This window comes from Mycteria americana, chromosome 3 (genome assembly GCF_035582795.1).
Source record: "Mycteria americana isolate JAX WOST 10 ecotype Jacksonville Zoo and Gardens chromosome 3, USCA_MyAme_1.0, whole genome shotgun sequence".
Taxonomy (NCBI): Eukaryota; Metazoa; Chordata; class Aves; order Ciconiiformes; family Ciconiidae; genus Mycteria; species Mycteria americana.
Window position 1 is genome coordinate 111,096,345 of NC_134367.1, and position 17,542 is coordinate 111,113,886.

Below are 17,542 nucleotides of genomic sequence, written 5' to 3' on the forward strand. Positions count from 1 at the left end.
CCAGTCTTGCATTGCAGAGATATAAAATACCTGCTTGGCAACAGCTCTGGGAGTTAATAAAGTTTCTGTGGTAAACTATGAGAGGCCTGAGAATTTCAAACTAAAGTTATTGCACTAGTAACTCAGAAAAGCAATTCCTAAAACTCCTGGCACATTTATCCAGAGGGTTAGCAGTAGCACAGAAATGGAAATCATTGTTGAGAGCCACTGCTTACTTGGAATTAAAATCCATCAGTCTTCTGAAGCTGAGGAGAACGATTTTCATGACATACAGATGCTTCTGTATTTCATAACCAAAATTAAATCTAGGGTGGTTTTTTACTCTGTTTGTAGGGAAGTTCGTATCCTCTAATCCCTATAATATACCTAACTTGAGATGACATCAAAAGAAATAATGCACACAGAAGCCAGGCATTTAAAATACTCTCAGTACTTTATTTTATTTAATTTCAGTAAAAGTAGATTTATCTGTTTGGGGGAGGGGGACGGAAAAGGAGCAAGGATGCCAACATCCCCTTCTCAAGTGGGAACCTCGAGCACAGAAGTTGGAAGATAAGATGTGGAGATTAAAATAACTGTAAACAAAAAGTGAAACTTAGCAGTCTAATTTCACTCTTCTTGCTGGAAAAGGAGGGAGGAAGAAACCTAGTAAATCATTAAAAAGCAGTGTTTTCTTTTCTGAGTTGCAAGTTGAACTGTTAGCTGTCGGCAGGGTCTTTATGCAGCCCTTGCTTAGGACTTTTCTTTAGGTCCTTAACATACCTACCTCTTGGCAGCTTCCTTGCCTGCTGGAAATTTTGTCCAGTTTACTAGAGCGTGATGACACTGTTGTGTCCCTGATGAGAAAAACAGTGTGTCTGCCTCTGGAGCAAAAAATGTCTCCTAGTTGGTAGCTGTATAGGGTCTACAATTTGGGATTGATCCGTGCTTGTAGCAGGCACAAGTGATGGTTGGCTGGTGCAAATGTCATACATATATGTCGTTGTATTTCCTTTCGGAAGTGTGCCTTAACTTGATAATATCCGAATTTTGGCATACTCCTGGAGAAGGAGGTTCTTGTTATGGATGCCAGATAAACAGTGTAGTTTCTTTTGTTCAGAACACATGTTCCAGTGGGTTCCCTCCCTCAAGAAAAATGTGGTCTTGTGTACAGCCCACATACAAGCACAAACCCGTACAACCAGGGGCTGATGGGGGTACTTGATAAGGAAACGTTTGTGTAAGAGCAATGAAAAATATGTTCCCCTGACCCATTATATCAACTAGAAATAGTACAGTCTTCCTCAATAATGCTTAATATTGGTGTTTGAAAGCAACTTAAGGAAACACAATAGGTTTTTGTTCTCATCTTTTAAAAATTGCAGCTGGAGCTGTAAAGAGCATTTTCTAATAGGTTTTATTAGACCCCTGTTGTCTTGTTTGGCTCCAGCTGACTGGTTACAGTACACTAAAAAGAAATGTTTTTTCCTTGGTGCTGCATTTTTTTCCTGTAACAGAAGAGAAATGTGAAGAAGTGGATTCGTAGTGACTGAGTGGCTTTACAGAATCTCTCGTCCCTGATCATGTTTATGGTTAGCGAGCAGGCACTGAATAAACTGGGGTGAAGTGGGTGATGGGCTCTGTATTGCTGCCGACGTAATACACACCTCTTGGGAAGCAGCCCTTCACAAATGGTGTCAACAAGTGGTTTTACTGGCAGCCTGTGCCCAAGGATGGAAGGTGAAATGGGCTGGAGCATGTTATACAAGTATTTTATTCCTTAAAGTTGTCCTTGCAGATCAGAATTCCAGTATATTGGGGAAAAGACAGATACTTATATTTTTACTGTCTACCTTTAGACATGTCTTGCTGGACATAGAACATTTGAAAGTTAAATCAGAGGTGACATGTAAGAGCTGAGGGTCTAGGAGTAGTTCTTGTGCTGGCTGGCAAGGTGTTTCAGGCAGAGCAGCAGACTCAGCCGATCAGAGGGGGGAAGGTGGACGTTAAAGACAGCCAGGCCTTGATGTCTTCTAGTATCTCAGAGAGTAAATTCAGCTCATACAGACTTTTTGTTCTTATTTACTCTTGGCAACAAGCAGACTAAGTTGAAACACTCTTGGAGTGTGGATGTTAGTCTCCAGGGTTGCTAATCCAGTTCCTTAGTTCCTTGATTTACTTGGTGGGACTGTTTGTTTGTTTGTTTGGGAGGCAGGGGGGAGGAAGTGCGAGGAGGAGAAATGGCATGTTTTAGTTGTAGTGCTTCATGCACCTGTAGGTGTTCCAAGCCAGCCACATTAGAAGCAAAGCGTGTTACCTCAACCAGAGAGGCAGTGCTGGGAATTATAGCTATTGTGCAAGCAAGCCCTGGAGGCTGGCTTATTGCCTGAGTGACTAAGAGACTTTGCCGGTGAGAAGCAGGAGGAGTGATATTTAGAGAGGGTGTGCATGTGTGCTACAGATTTCACAGCTTGCTTTGCAAAGAAAGTTAGGCTTCTTTTAAACAGCAGGCAGACATCTGTGAGAAATCCGGGAGCACAGAAGTGTGACAGAAGAGAGCAATAAGCTACTATTTAGCTGGGTTTCCCACATCTTAGCTGGGTGGAAATCTTGGTGCATAGAAGCTTGCTTTTGCAAAATCCATGGGAGGGAAAGGCCCTGAACATGGGGCACCGTGAAGGGAGTAAGGGCTGGGGTAGGACGCACAGTATGACTAGACACATGTGGAGCTGCTGCTTTGGGTGATTTGGTCTCTGTAAAGTAGCCTTTCTTACCGCTCTTCTCCTTTGTTCTTTCCTCTCGCTGTATGATGAGACCAGATGGGTGTTGCTTCAAAGGAGAGTTGGACATCTAGAGAAACCATTTCGGATCTCACTGGAGCATGTTGCTAATGGGAACAAGAGCATAGCAGCTGTGGATTCCTTTGCGATGAAGAACTGCAGTACAGGTAACGTAGAGTGTTACTGCTTCTAGCTCATAGTCTTCTGATGCCTTTTTGTAGAGGAGCATGATTTCTGGCTGTTACAGAACCTTCGCAGAATGACAGCTTCTTGTCAAATCAGTTGTTTAAATAAAAAAAATAGGGTCCCTTTCAGGGAAGAATTTTTTTAATGTTGCCTTAGAAGTTTTAACTTCTTGAAGGAAACAAGATTCCCCACCACCCCGCCACCGCCCGAAAGAATTTCTAGGAAAATTTCATTTTGGGAGAACCAAAGCAGTATTCAACCTGGCTTGCCAGATGCCTATCCTGATGACTTCACTTTCTACAGCAGAAAGTAGAACAGATGAGTGGTTCCTAGACAGATAGCTTGCAAGTCATCTTTTTGATGCTCCTGGTAACAAATTTCAGGGTTGTTTTTTTAAGGAACTGTGGAAAACTTGACTCTAATAAAGTATGCTTTTCTTTGGCAATGTTCCAAAGCAGTTATTGCTGAATAACCCCTAATACCTCAGTGTAGTGTGTGGAATTTTAATAATGGGCAACCTTAATGGGGGTTACTTTTTTAAATACAAGCTCTGTTATCAATTCAAGTATGTAAATTCAGTGCTTCATGCCAGAAGCAGCTGCATGTTAGTTCTACCAGCTTTATGGAGCTTGTGAATCATACTGAAATCTTTAGGTGGCATGTCAGTGAAGAATATTATTACTTATAGCACTTAACACATTACCTTTTGTCCATTTTATTTATTTGGAGTACTGCTGAGTTGATCTGCATGTCCTTCTTTTCAACCTGTCTGGGACAGGGAAATCTGCTGGAGAATATACATTATTTTGGTTATTTATGTTGCTCCCCACAAAGGCCAGTTGTATTAAGGGGTTTATTGCACTGTCCATATGTAAAGGTGACCTCTAAGCTCCAACAAGGAACAGGCTGATACTGTGCTGAAAGCACAAGGTGTGTTTAGACAGAATACACCTGTTCTGCTGCTGATGTACAGAACACATCCTGGTATCTCTCTAAGGCTGAAAAGAAAGTATTGCAACTCCCCGAGACAAGAAGGTGAATGGGACAGAAGTCATTCACATCCACAGTGCTTTGGGAATTCATTGCAACAAATATTATGACAGACTGCAGGAGATATTCAGCTCCCATGAAGGTACATCGATTCTTCTCTTGGGAGTGCTTGAAGGAGAGCTGTAGGTGAAGGACAGTCAGCTGACTGAAAGGATAATGTTGGCTGAGTGAGCTCATACCAGTACTGGGCACCATTCTGCAGATGACAGATGTCAGTTGCTGAGGCTATTAAGATACGTTGTGAGCAAAAGAAGGAACAAATCTCCCATTTTGTCTACAGATTTGTAGCAATTGGCTACTCCCCTGCTCTGCTTACAGGACACGGTGTATGCGTAATACCAACAAGGAAGAAAACCACTTGTTCTTTTTTCAGTTGGTTGAAACTGCTAAGCCTTTTGCACACAGCTGAAGATATGGTACTGTGTCCTTTTACTAGAAAAGAAGGTGGTTATGAGCAGCTGAGGGTGGCACCTTAGGCTTGGAGAAAATAGGAAAGCAATAAGAAAAGATTAATCTAAATCTAATTTTTCTGCAGCTGTTAGAAGCCTTTGGGCAGCTTAGCTACTTGGATACCTTAATGTCACTGAAGCACCTAAAACATGGGTGAATTTGGGAAAGAAACATCTGAGAAACAGTAACAAGCCTTCAGCCTAATTTTTCTAAGCCTTTTAAAGACCACATACAAAATTTAAAAATAAATAAAGGCACATAGACAATCTTAGGAAATTAGGCTGCCATTTCCATAGGTGGATACAGGTATGGATCTAAATTAGATGCCAAGAGAGGCTTGAAGAAGGTAGAAGTTTGAGATTGGGATTTGCTTTTGAGCATTGGGAATTCCATTTTTTTAGTTCTTTAATCATGGAAAAGATGGGATTTTTATTGCATTTGAACTGAAAAAGTAACAGTCTATTTGGGATTGAATAGGAAAGTAAGATAAAAAAATAAATTCAGTTGCTGATAAAATTCTGATTTTTTTTTTTAATTCTAAATTTTAAAATTCTAGATTCACATCCCATGTAACTAAAAATTGAGTGGAAACATAACTCTGTCATTGCTATGTCTTAATTGTACTCTACATTTCCCTTTCTTCATTCAACAGCGCAGCAGATTAGAAAATCAAAGTGATATGTCACTTGAATATCTTCACATTTCCCAGTTCCCATCCTATAATCGGTCTTGATTGGGTTAGCTTGATAGAAAAAAGGAAATCCCTTGCAGATGGAGGGGGTTCATTTGGTTTTGGTTTTTGGGGGGTTTTGGTGGTGGTGGTGTTTTTTTGGGTTTTTTGGGTTTTTTTTTTTTTGTTTTTTTAATGCTCAGGATTGGCCCAAACTGTATTTAGTGCATCTCATATCATTGCTGTAGTTCATCACCACCATTCTTCTCATGCACTCCATCCTCTGGCTTTAATTCTTTAAGGGCTTTTTAGCACTCGACATGTGCTAAGTGTTGGGGTTTTTTTACAGGAAGTTTTCCTGAACCATAGGATTAGATTCTGATCAGAAAGCTCCTACAGTCAATAGGTTTTTGGATCAGGACAGTTAACAGGTAGCATTGCCCATCATCCTACAGCCAATCGACTTTCAATTACTCTCTTAAATGTGAAGCAGATTGTGTTTGCCAGTGTGTAAAACCTAAACTATTGATTGTCTAATTTACAACTTACTATTTAAATGAGCAGTATCCAAAGCGAAAAAAAATTACAAATTGCAGAGAAGTAATATATTAATTTAATAATGTCAGTTAAGAATTTGTTCCTTCTACAAGTAAAGTAATTGGTACAGTGGCATTTTATAGTTGATGATAATTTCTAGTAATAAAAATAGAGTTCATTTCCGAAGTAATGTATTGACTTATTAATGATATTTAATGGGTTTCTTACTGATTTTTTATTGCAGTTGTAAATTAATTAATTTGCTAACTTATTTCCAAAAGTCTTAATTAAAGTACTTAATAGTAAGCACAAGTAAATGACAAGACATTGTTTTACTTAGTAATGTTCGATTTACCAATTCTGAGTAACTTTTTAAGTAAGGGGTGTGGAGATCAAATGCTTCTAAAACGTGTTAAAGGTTTAATGATGCTCCGAGGCTGTTAAAAGCAGTTATTTCAGACACTCAGCCTGTCCAAGAGGAAGCACTTAGCTTTCAAGTTTTCAAGCTCAGTAAGCAACATAAAAAACATATTTATTTTGGAGAGGGGAGAGAATGTGTGTTGTTGATTAAGTTAATACTTCTGTCCACTCAGCAATAGCTTTTTTCACTAGATACTGAATCTACATAGAAATACAGTCGTTACCTTCAGAGCTGGTAAGTAGTTAGTTCTGTAATGATCTCATGGTTACAATACATATGCAAATTTCTGGAAGTTGAAGTTAAGGTTGTACTAAAGGCAAAATCCTTGATCCACAGCAGAGGACCTCTCAAGAAAGGAAAAATTTTGAAGACGTAAAGGCGATTTTACTGGAAAAAGAGATAGCGAGGGAAGAGTAAGAATATGGACTTGCAATATGTATGAAGAAATATGAGCAACTGCCAGATAGAATTGTTCATGATTCCGTTTGATAAATAGTCTAGCAACAGATTTATGAATCAACTGCAGGAAATCAATAAGGGCTTTCTCCAAACAGGATTACTTATGTATCTGAATCATTACTAAAATGATGTTTTTGTGTATTCAGACAAAATCTGAATATGTATCATTTCAGTTTTCCCACGTATGCACACCTTTTGCAGTTTGTCTTATAAATTAATTTGATGACAGGATGTTGTGGTTAACTGAACTTAATGAAATACCAGTGATCCCCTTTTCAAAATGAGTTCTTGGTGCTTTCTGCTGGAAAATTGCCTAGAAAAGTTAACCTCTTCCAAACCGAGAACTGAAATAGTATCAGTGTATCTGATAGAATCGTAGAATAACCCAGGCTGGAAGGGACCTCAAAAGATCATGTGGTCCAACCTTTCGTGGGAAAGGGAGCCTAGACGAGATTATCTAGCACCCTGACCTAGCACATCTTGGAAACCTCCAGTGATTGGGACTCCACTATGTCCCTGAGGAGGTTGTTGCAGTGATTGTTCTCACTGTAAAAAACTGAAACACAGGTTTCTAATTGAAGTCCCACATGACACACTTACAGCTAATTTAGATGTTAATAATTAATTCATTAAAAAATGTGTATAACTTCTAAGTAAGTTTTACTTGAGTAAAATTGCAAGATGTTACAGAAGATTTATGAAGCAACTAACTTAATTGTGTCAAATTTTTTATTAATTATTTGCTTAGTTGTAATTATGGGACAGTGGAAAGAAGACATGTACCTTCAGTGGAATCAGCCATGTCATCTTATATGGTCTGGAGATCCACCACTGCCCAGAAATTCAGGGGAACGGGTGAACAGAACAATAAGCACCATCAGTATTGTGCCATTGTTATAAAACTGAAAAATAGTAATGCTTTTAAACAAACAAACAAAAAAGAGTCGTCTTAAATTTCAGAAGTAATTGTCTCTATTTGAGGTGTAGAATGAACATTTACCATAATACTTACTTGGCTTATCCAGGTTATTTTTGTGTAAAGGAAGCAGGAGAATTTCCTTTGGCATTAATGCCATGGTTAAGGAGCTTACCAAGAGAGGATAGATCCAGAGTTAATTGAAGTCAGTGCAAATTATTTGGTATGTTTGGATTAAGTTCTGAGTATCCTTCATTTAAAAAAAAAGGAAAAAAATTAGGCAGATTGGCTGCATTTTCCTTGGAGTGGCCTATGCTATTTATACAGTTCCACTGAGCTGTTTTTCCTGTGGATGTAATTTCACTAAGTAGGCATTTGGAAAAGCCTTACTATTTTAAGAATATTTGCCTCCGAATGCTTTGGCAACCACCTTCCTCCCTATTCACCTCTGCTCCCCCCATGAGGTATGACTGATTATTCTGACTTCAGGTTGTGTGCCAAAACCCATCTCTAACGTGCTAGTGTTTTAATCCTGTAGGGATCTTGTGTTGGAGAAAAATCTGCTTTACAGATGAGTGTGGTGGCTATAGTGAAGTTAAATCATTTTAAGGTAATTCCAAAGTGAAAATTATTTCACTTGTGGTTTGTGCCCATTTAAGTAACATAAATTTAATGCACTTGTTATGGGGCTTATCTTTGTTTTCATTTTTCATTTTCATCTTTTTAAAATTAAGTTATAGTAACGCTAGAAATAAAAAATTAAGCAAATTTAGTCTTAATATTGCTTCTAGAAAAGGCACAGTAACTCAATTAGTGGTAGAGTAGCTTCTTACAGTAATGAATTAGTGATTATGCATTTCTGTTGCTGACTGTGAACACCTAGTTCTTGTGGAGCGAAATTTAGACAGTGATGGTTATGTTAAATAATTTAATCTATTTAGAACATTAGTGTACTTGCCAAAGGGAAGGGGGAGATGAACCTGAATATCTAGAGCATTTGGTTTTCATAGGTCTGTCATGCCAGTATGTTGGTGAATGGGACCTAGTCTTCTGTTGTTTTGTTTAGTAATCAACTGATGATATATTTGGGTTTTTAAGATACGAGGAGGGAGGTGTAAAGGAATGTTTTAAATGGTGTAATAATGCTCGTAAAACTAGCCTTTAAAATTGATGCATTCATAAAGAAGGTGGAAAGGCTGGAAGCTGCCATAGCAGGACCGAATATGGGTGTTTCTTAGACAAAGTTACTGTCTTACTAGAGTGGGCAGGTTCATCTACTCTAATTCAAAAAAGATTAGGTGATTTGGGTTAAGAAACAGAATTGAGAAATCTCAGCCTTTAAAATCCAAAGCCTTAATAATCAAAAGAGAAGGGCGTGCTCATAAGAGGTACTGGAAACTGCTTGAGAGACACTGCAAATCCCTCAGTTCCCCTGCAAATGTTGGCAGTTGTGGGCCTTAAGTACTTTTTAACACCTTGAAGAATTGGCCAATACATTATCTTTTTAGTGCTGTATATGATTTTTATCCTGACCTTCTCCCTTAATTAAGGCTTATTTCAACAAGGGAGCCATTGATTCAGTGAAAGAAAATGAACTCTGTAATCTGCTTTCCCCAAATTGAACTTATTTTTATTACTATTAATTGCTGCCACTTAGTTCTTGTGATGTTTTAACTGCTTGGATTTATTGAAACAATCATAGGATTCACTATTATCACTTGAGAAATGGGGAGGACAATGACGATTTATGGATGACCCAATGATTTTAAACCAGTATTACCCCAGATTCAAAGATTTATGCAAGCTGATTCCATTGTGTAAGTGGGTGACAGTCTATCTCTCCCCTTCTCTCTCCATAATAAACCCCTACATTTTCAAAATACTGCTAGCCTGTAACAGGGGGCAAGCAGAACCTTGATTTTGCTAAAACAAAGTCAGGGGTAGTTTTGCTCTTGAGTTTTGTTTTATATAGATCCATGAAGTTCCATGTTAGCTGTAGCTAAGTTTTTTGATTTAAACAGAACTGATGTTTGAAGATGTTAAGACCCAGCTATGCAACTTGATTCATGTTTGTGAAGAATTACAGTGGTCTTTGAGAAGAGGTGAGAGACAGCGGGGAAGCTTAGAAAGTCAGAACAGAAGAGGGAGATGGTCAAGCAACAAGGGTAAGAGTCAGACTGCATGAGCAAAAGAATAAATGAGAGAGGGAGAGATGAGGAAAGGAGAGAGGGCGATAAATGGGTAACACTGAAAACAAATGACAGGATATCAGGCAGGAATAATTGTTCTAGATAGCGGAAATGATTAAAGAGTTTGACCAGTTAGAAAGTGATTGGAATAAACATTTACAATCCAATTGATTAACTAGAGCAATCAAACTTAATCAGATAGCCATTCAATCAACCAGACTGAACTAACTAGATGGATAATCTGTTGAACCGGCAAAGGAACCAAGTGAGACTGAGGGAAATTCAGTGAATTGTGAAAATTGAATGAAATGCAAAAAGATTAATCATTTAACATTTAAAATTACCAAGTGCAAAGATAAATGTGTGGAAGTTCAGGTGGAAGCTAGTCCCATTTTCCGGCATGACTCAAAAGAGCCTGAAGGGCATTGGTGAGCAAAATCATTTTTTGGAAGATGAAGAACAAGAATGAGGAGAAGATGGGACAAGAACGAAAGAAGATTTTCTGTGTGCACTTCCAGGTTGTAGAAGACAAAATAATGTCAGCAGCAAGAACATTATTTTTTCAAAGGCCTGCATAGGTATCATACACACCAATGCTGGATTCTGAGGTAGCACTGCTCTGTAGTGGTGCAAGGCATACAAGATCGAGAAAAGGTATCCTCCTCTTTCTTTACCACAGCAGTGAAGACTTCTTTAGATTTTGGCTCAAGGCAGTTCTATACCTCCAGGCTTATCTTCTGAAGTATTCATGTTCAGCTTGTTTTCTCTATCTGAGAAGTCTCATCGCAAATCTGCCCCAGTCTTGCTATAAGATCTTGTCCAGCTCTTCCCTTTTCTTGTCCAAAACCTTCCTCTTTCTGCCTCAGGGAGCCCTGCTTGCTTTGTCCTGCTGTTCTGTTTCTGCATGATCTGCTGCAGCCAGTTTTCTTAGCAAACCAATTACTGCACCAAACCACAGACATTGTTTAATAATTCTGCACTGTATCTAGTGTGGGAGAGGTGTGGCACATTGGTACCAGCATTGATGGAGACATTGAAATAGACACTCTGCAACAGAACAACTAAAACCAAAAAGCCCTCACCTTGTAATTCCAAATCAAATCCATAATACATAAGTAGAAATGCCACCTGACTAAGCCTCATGCATTGATTTTTCGCTGAAAAATTTAAGAATCTGCAACAGGGGACTGAAATTTTCTGAAAAGGAGAGCATGCCCTTTCAACAAATGAGATTCCTTTATGCTGTATTTGGAAACTCACAACCCGTAGCTGCACATCAGACTCTTGGTCAGGATCATTAAACCTGTATGTTGTGATTCTTTTGCTTTGAAGTCATGAAAAACGTGGGGAAAGAGAGGAACTTTAAAAAGCTACCAAGTGACTTAGGAGCACAAATTAATGGGAACTGTGCTCCTTAGTCCCCCAGGAGTTTTCAAAAATCCCATCATTACTGAATTGCACTGAGGCATGCCTTCCACCTGTGAGGATGAGAAAGGACAGACTGTGCACTGTGCTTCCATGGAGGCAGTTTTACGGAGTACCTCCATAAATGAGGCATACAGGCCTTTTATGAATTGAGACTTTGAAAGCCCTGCTAGTAAGGCATATTGATCCAGAAGTCACACACGGATGGCAAGATCTTAAATTACCAGTCAGGTTTTATTACATGAAAGAAATTTTAAGAATACTTTTTTCCCCCCTTCTTTAAATGATTGCCAGCTGTCGTGCTGAAGTTTTGTACAGCTGAGAGGTTGCAAGCACTTAAATGAGTCAGCTGGATTCTGGGTCCAGTGCCAGACTGAAGTGTATTGTTCATGGGGCATGATTGATGGAGTATCAGCAAATTTGTAAGCAAAATAAGAGGTTTGGAAATGTTTTTCAGATCTACAAAGAAATATAATTTAGTCAACTCTTCCAGAGGGATTTATCATGTTCCGAAAATAATATCAACGGTGGATTTTTCATTTGATGTGAATGGAGATGAACAAAGCAACTATTTTGATACCTCAGAACTTTGAGGGCTGAGAGGCAATCTGTCTGGTTCTGTGAGATGATGCGGCATACTGGGATCTAAGCTGTTTTGGTTGATTTGTGTGAGCCACAATCTAGAGTAAATGATTTTGCGGAGACTACAGCAGTGAATATTCCGTGCACTTAAGCCTAAATTATGTACTGGATTTTTAAGACATCATTTAGAGCTGTAAGCAACAACTGCATAAATCCAGCATCATGTTATACAGTACAAAAAAAGATAAATATGAAAAGGATGGAATTTCAATATTTCTGTAATATTATCAGTGTTGCATTTGATTTATAGAAGGTCACTGTTGACTCTTTAAGCACCTCATGGAATAACAGTGTATGTACATGTGTTTATGAACATACGTCAATGAAACTGTAATAAAAAGAAAGCAATCGCTCTAAGATCAGAAACACTAAGTGTAAAGTTTTGGCAACAGTATTAACTCATTAGGCACTTTTATTGTACACATCAGTAGCAAAACAGTAGTAAAGTGACTCACCTGTCTACAAAAATTGCCAAGTGGCTTAGACAGCAAAGTAGGGGAAGTATTTACTGCATGCGAGCTATTTCCCAAAGTAAAGGAAGTGAGGTGAGTAACTATGAAGTTACTTGGGTGGAGCTTCTGCTAGTGAAAGTTGTAAAGCACGTTGCATGTGATCCCATTAATTGTTGGAGCTTCAACTCTTGCATCAGCTGAAGATCTGTCCCTATATATTTATCAAAGCTTTTGAAAAAGGAGGAGCCTAACAAGAGGTTTGATACGAACATCACTGATTTGGACTTCAGTTTCTTTGTCATTGCTGGGCTCTTCACAGCCAACAGAAGAGTTTGGTTTGGAAAACAGAAGAGTTAGGTTTAAATTATAGCTGTTCTTTCATTGTAGGTAAAGGAGGCTGGAGCTGACGCTTAGTGTTTGCAGTGATACATATTACTATAAAGTTACATTTTTTTAAAAAAGATTGGATTGCAAAATACATTTTGTACAAAGTGTATTTTCTAAAAATATTACTTACAACTGATTCAGACAAATGAGAAATGCTAAATAACCTTTTCTATCATATGTTGGAAAAAAGTTCTACTCCAAGAGATGCTTGACCAGCTCATCTTTGCACAGAGTGCTTTGCAGTGATCTTCCATGCTTACGGTGTTTGTCTTCTGTTTTCTTCTAATTTCATCTTTGGAGCACCTCCAACTTTCTCTGCTCCCAAGTGCAGGCAATTACTCTCATTTGGACAAGCCCATTCCTCCTCTTTCCCTTTAGTCATAAAACATTCCTGCCTATCTAATCTCATCATGAAATCTTTGGGGCCATTGTTACTTCATTATAAGTTTATGTTGTAGCAAGTAGCCTTCATCTTAACTGTTGATTTGTAGAATGTGGGCTAATTTGTGCCTTCATATAGGTCCCCTTACATTATAATAAATGTGCTTCTACTTGCTGCTTCTGTTACTAGCAGTACCAGACATCAGCAGTGTCTGTAATGCATTAAAGTTGTCTTTCTCAAGTGTAATAGCAGTCAGAGCATTCTCTGATTCATATTATTTTTTGACTTTCCAAGTAAACAGTGCATTGCTATCCTGGACAATTAGGGTAATTGCTGAAATGAAACCAAAGTGTCATGACCGGGCAGGATGCCACCAAATGGAAGTCAGTCATGCAAAATTACTCTTCCTACACTGCAAGCCCACAGTGATACTCTTCTCCAAATACTACAGAGGAGTTTATTACTGTTTCCATTTATTCATATTGCTATACCATCTCAGAGCAGTACTCACAGATGAGTCTGGCCTGTGCTGTGCACTGAGTACAAGCAAAGGACAAAGAAATGAGATTGTGAGTTCCTTAGCGCAAATACAAAGGCAGGCGGTAACAGATGAATAAAGATGACCAAAGCCCTTTGGCCACGCCACAGTGAGTGAGCATTAGGTTAGCTGACACCTGGGATGGAATTAGTTGGGAGGAAATAGAAACAATTTTAAACAGCCCTTTCATTGATCTTAGAAATGAGAGAGTAGTAGTGAGTGAACAGAATCTGGCCATTTGTGGCAGCAACAATAACCAGCAGTTTACTCGTGCATCTGTAACAAGTTTAAGTTGAGGGATTTGACTAATGAAACAGGAAGGAGTAGACTTGCTGTCAGCTTTGAGTTTTTAGTTAATGCTAGGCATTGCCTAAGCTGCGACTGTGTTGGTATAATTGAGCGCTGTCTCTGGGGCCTCCTCTTCAGAAAATTGCACTCATTCCGAAAGTTACTCGGGCAGAGAGCTTGGTCATGGCAGAGCTTCACTGTTTGCCTAAGGAATCTTGCTGTACTTGTGTGGGTTTTACTAAGTGCCAAGTGTTCATAAAGAGTGCGTAGGAAAGGCATTAGGTGAAATGAAGACAGTTTATTTTCCAGTTTACAAAGCCAAGCAATGGTCTTGTCCCTTTCTCCTTATTTCTTTGTTCTAATAGTGTATCTTCTCCTAAACTCCAACTTGCAAAGCTAATTTCCAAGCAGTTCGCACAATTCTTAGTCTAGACCTCAACTGAACTGTCAGGGAATAAAATCTGTATAATAAACCAGTCATCTAATTCACGACATCGTGGGATTCAATCTCCCTAGGCAAGATTTAGTTCAGACATTCAGATGCTTTGTTGTATGAAGTTAGACAAGGTGGTATTCATCTTTTGTGACTTCAGCTATCTGAAAGTTAGGCATCATGTCAAAGCTAGTCTCTAGGGTCCCTCTGTAGTCAACAGAGAGAAAAAGAGGCACTTCAGAGAGCAATTCATTCCACCTTTAACATCATAGCATCATCAGAGTGTCAGAAAGGGGACAATGCTTTGCTTGAAGAATTGTAGCCTGGAATTTCTAACAGAACTATCCTTTTAAAGCCAGTGGGTGCTTTAATACCTATAATCTATAAAGTCTGCCCACCAATTCCTCACTTTCGAATGAATAGTGTCAGGCAAGGAACCTTTAACAAACAGATTCTCTATTGAACATCCTCAACGCTCACTGGTTAGCATGCTAGATAAATCATTTTATAGTAATTATTTTGCAGGAGTTTATTCAGAGTCTGTTAGGATAAACCCTGAAAAAAATTAAATGGCTTTTGAATGCAAGATTAATAGTGCTATCCAGGAATACTTTACAATACCAGCATTACCAATAGAAGCTTCATCCGTGCAGCTTTGACAGGATGCTTCCAGTCAGACCTAGAAGCCTCTCTGCATTAAAAACACCAGCTGTTCTGGGAAACCCGTATAGGTTATAAACAAGGAATCAGCCCTGGACTTTTACCCTCTGTAGATATTTTATGAATCGGTCTAGAAAAGAAGGTATGTTTCTGAAAAAAACCCACAGTCCTTTCATACCGAAGAACATTCAGATGCAGAAGTGGTTTGTCAAAAGTAGAGTGGTTGTTGGTAGAAGCAGAGCTACAGCCAAGAGCCTTCTAGTGGAGCCCTGTAGATCATATTGCTTCTCTGCATCCTCACAAAATCATTTATATGTAAAAGCTTTGATTTTTTTTGTTGACCACATTCTTTTATGGGAGACCTCAATGAAGGCTTTTTGAAAAATCCACTCAAATTGAGTTGCATTTGGATATTTGATCTCATGCTGCTTTCCAAAGAGTGGTAATAGAAGATCCACGTTATTTTTTCAGTTACTTCCTTACCAGTAGGTGCAATTCCCTCTCTTGCATTATCTTGTTTATTTTCATTACCCTTGTGAATGACTCCGTCACTTCTGTTTAAGCAGAACAGATAACTCAATCCCTTAATAAAGCCTTAAACAACATTGCTTCTAAATGAGGTTAAGATCTATATTATATGCAGCATTTGCCTTGAACCTTAATTCATCCTACTTCTGCAAGGATATCTGGTTACATTTGGGAGTTGGTAATTTCAAATCCAGTTCCTGGAGATCATTGAGTTCTAGCCTAAATTTCAACTGACAGGACTTCTTAGGCATGACATACCATTAACAGTCATGTCAGGGAACTTCTATTCCATTACGTTAGTGTAATCAATGTTTCTTCTTTATCAGGAAAGTTTAAAACAAAATGTGTTTTTCTGAACAGAACATTGTACCAAATTTTTTTTTTGTTATATGTTCATTGTGACTTAATAATTTTAAATACTAGTCTGCAAAAAAGCTGCTATGATTTCCTGTACATACACACACCCTTTTATCTCCATTTTTGATTTAAAGAAAGGTCCCTCTTGTGCAGTTCTAAACTGAGACAGAATTTCCTCTGAACTTAAGCATACTTGCAGTTGTTTTTTTCCATTCTCCTTGTTTTATAAGCAGACCTGAGCTGAATATCTCAGATCGAGACCAAGCTGTGTTTACAAGTTTTCCCAAAGCTGCAAAGGTAATGGGAGTTAGCAGTCTGATGTTCCACAGTATGCCCTCTTTAAACAAGGGAAAGGGAAATACTCCCTCTTCCATAAATTGCTTTGCATGGAATAGTAAGAATATTACCATGTATCAGAATTATCTTACGTATTAGAATGGCGTTTTTTAAAAGTGACTAGAGCACAGCCCCTGAGTTGCTCCTCTACCTTGGAGCACCACTGTATTGTGGCTTTGCTTCTCTAGTCTTTAAGCAGGTCACAAGAGTCTGTAAGATGTTTCCATGCAGCCCAGAGAGCAGCTGCTGTTTGAAAATGAGACAGGTTAACATAAAATCCTTGAGTAGGTAAGAACTGTTGTCTGGTCTCACCTGTCTGACTTTGCCTGAAATAAATTAGGGAGTACTTGCACATGCTGCTTCCTCAGCAGATCAGGAGGGAAAGCGCTCCTGAACAGATGGAGGCAATAACCTCTCCTGCCAATGCAGCTGGGGGAGGATGTCTGCCTGCAACCAAGGGACTTACCTGTACCACAGGTACAAATAACTCCAGGATCTCGTTACAGTCCAGCTTAACTCATTAGTGTTGACAACCGTGAGCTGAACTGTTGTTGGTAAGGCTAGAGCCTTGCACTGCCTGGGATTTGTGGAGGGGAGTACCTTCACCTTGTGAATTTGTGACTGTATAGGTGAAAGTGCTTGGGGTCTGTTGACTCATGGAGAGTAACATCTGTAGAAAAGCCTGCCTTGTTTGCAGTAGGTGGGCCAAATACTTAGATCTCATGGCCCTTCTGTGGCATTTCTTGCTGCAGTTTCTTCAAGCAGCACATCTGTATCAGCAGAACTCAGAGGTGGGCATTTCTTGAAAGCACCTTTTTGGAGAAATAAATCACGTTTCTAAAGCATGCGTCCACCTTCAAATGCGTGTCCACTAAAAAGAAGCTTGGGTCCAGACTTGGTGCTGGTAGATTTCTATTGCTATTTTCCACTACAATGAAAAGCAATTTCCACTTGAATTTTGGAAATCTGAGCAGTTATAATAGTATCAAGTACTCCAGTGACAAAGTCTGGAAGTGATTTTGGTCAGAAATTGAAAGTCTCTGTTCATAATGTCATCCTAAAACTGTAATAGATACTCAGTGCTTCACCTATGGAAAATTTAGTAACTTACACAGCATCAAAAATTGTTTGACACCACATATACATTGCTGAGTGAAGTTAGTGATTTATAACATTGCATGTGAGATTTTAGTATCTAATTTACTGCATTAATCAGTGAATGCCAAATCAGTTTGCAGATTGCATGTAGATCAGTTTAATCTGTCACCTTAATTGTCAGTGAAATTTTTAATGTTGAGTTTACATTAACTGTTTTCCATACTGCTTCTCACTGAGAAAGCAATAGCAGCATAATACCTCCATAGTGCTCATGTGAAACTGTGCAGGCTTCAGGGGTGTTTTTCACTACTCTCCAGATCTGAGGTTCCCTCAGTTAAATCTGTGTTTTGCTAATATTTGCATGTTTTAATGCATGCCA

The 17,542-nt window shown here is 38.8% G+C and overlaps 1 protein-coding gene across 1 annotated transcript in view; it reads left to right on the forward strand.

The window, feature by feature from the left end:
- Window positions 1-17,542, forward strand: part of ALK (ALK receptor tyrosine kinase) — a 316,680-nt gene that overhangs the window by 204,960 nt on the left and 94,178 nt on the right. The window contains exon 5 of the mRNA XM_075496570.1: window positions 2,799-2,926. Within this exon, the coding sequence (XP_075352685.1) occupies window positions 2,799-2,926 (128 nt within the window). The remainder of the gene's footprint in view (window positions 1-2,798; window positions 2,927-17,542) is intronic.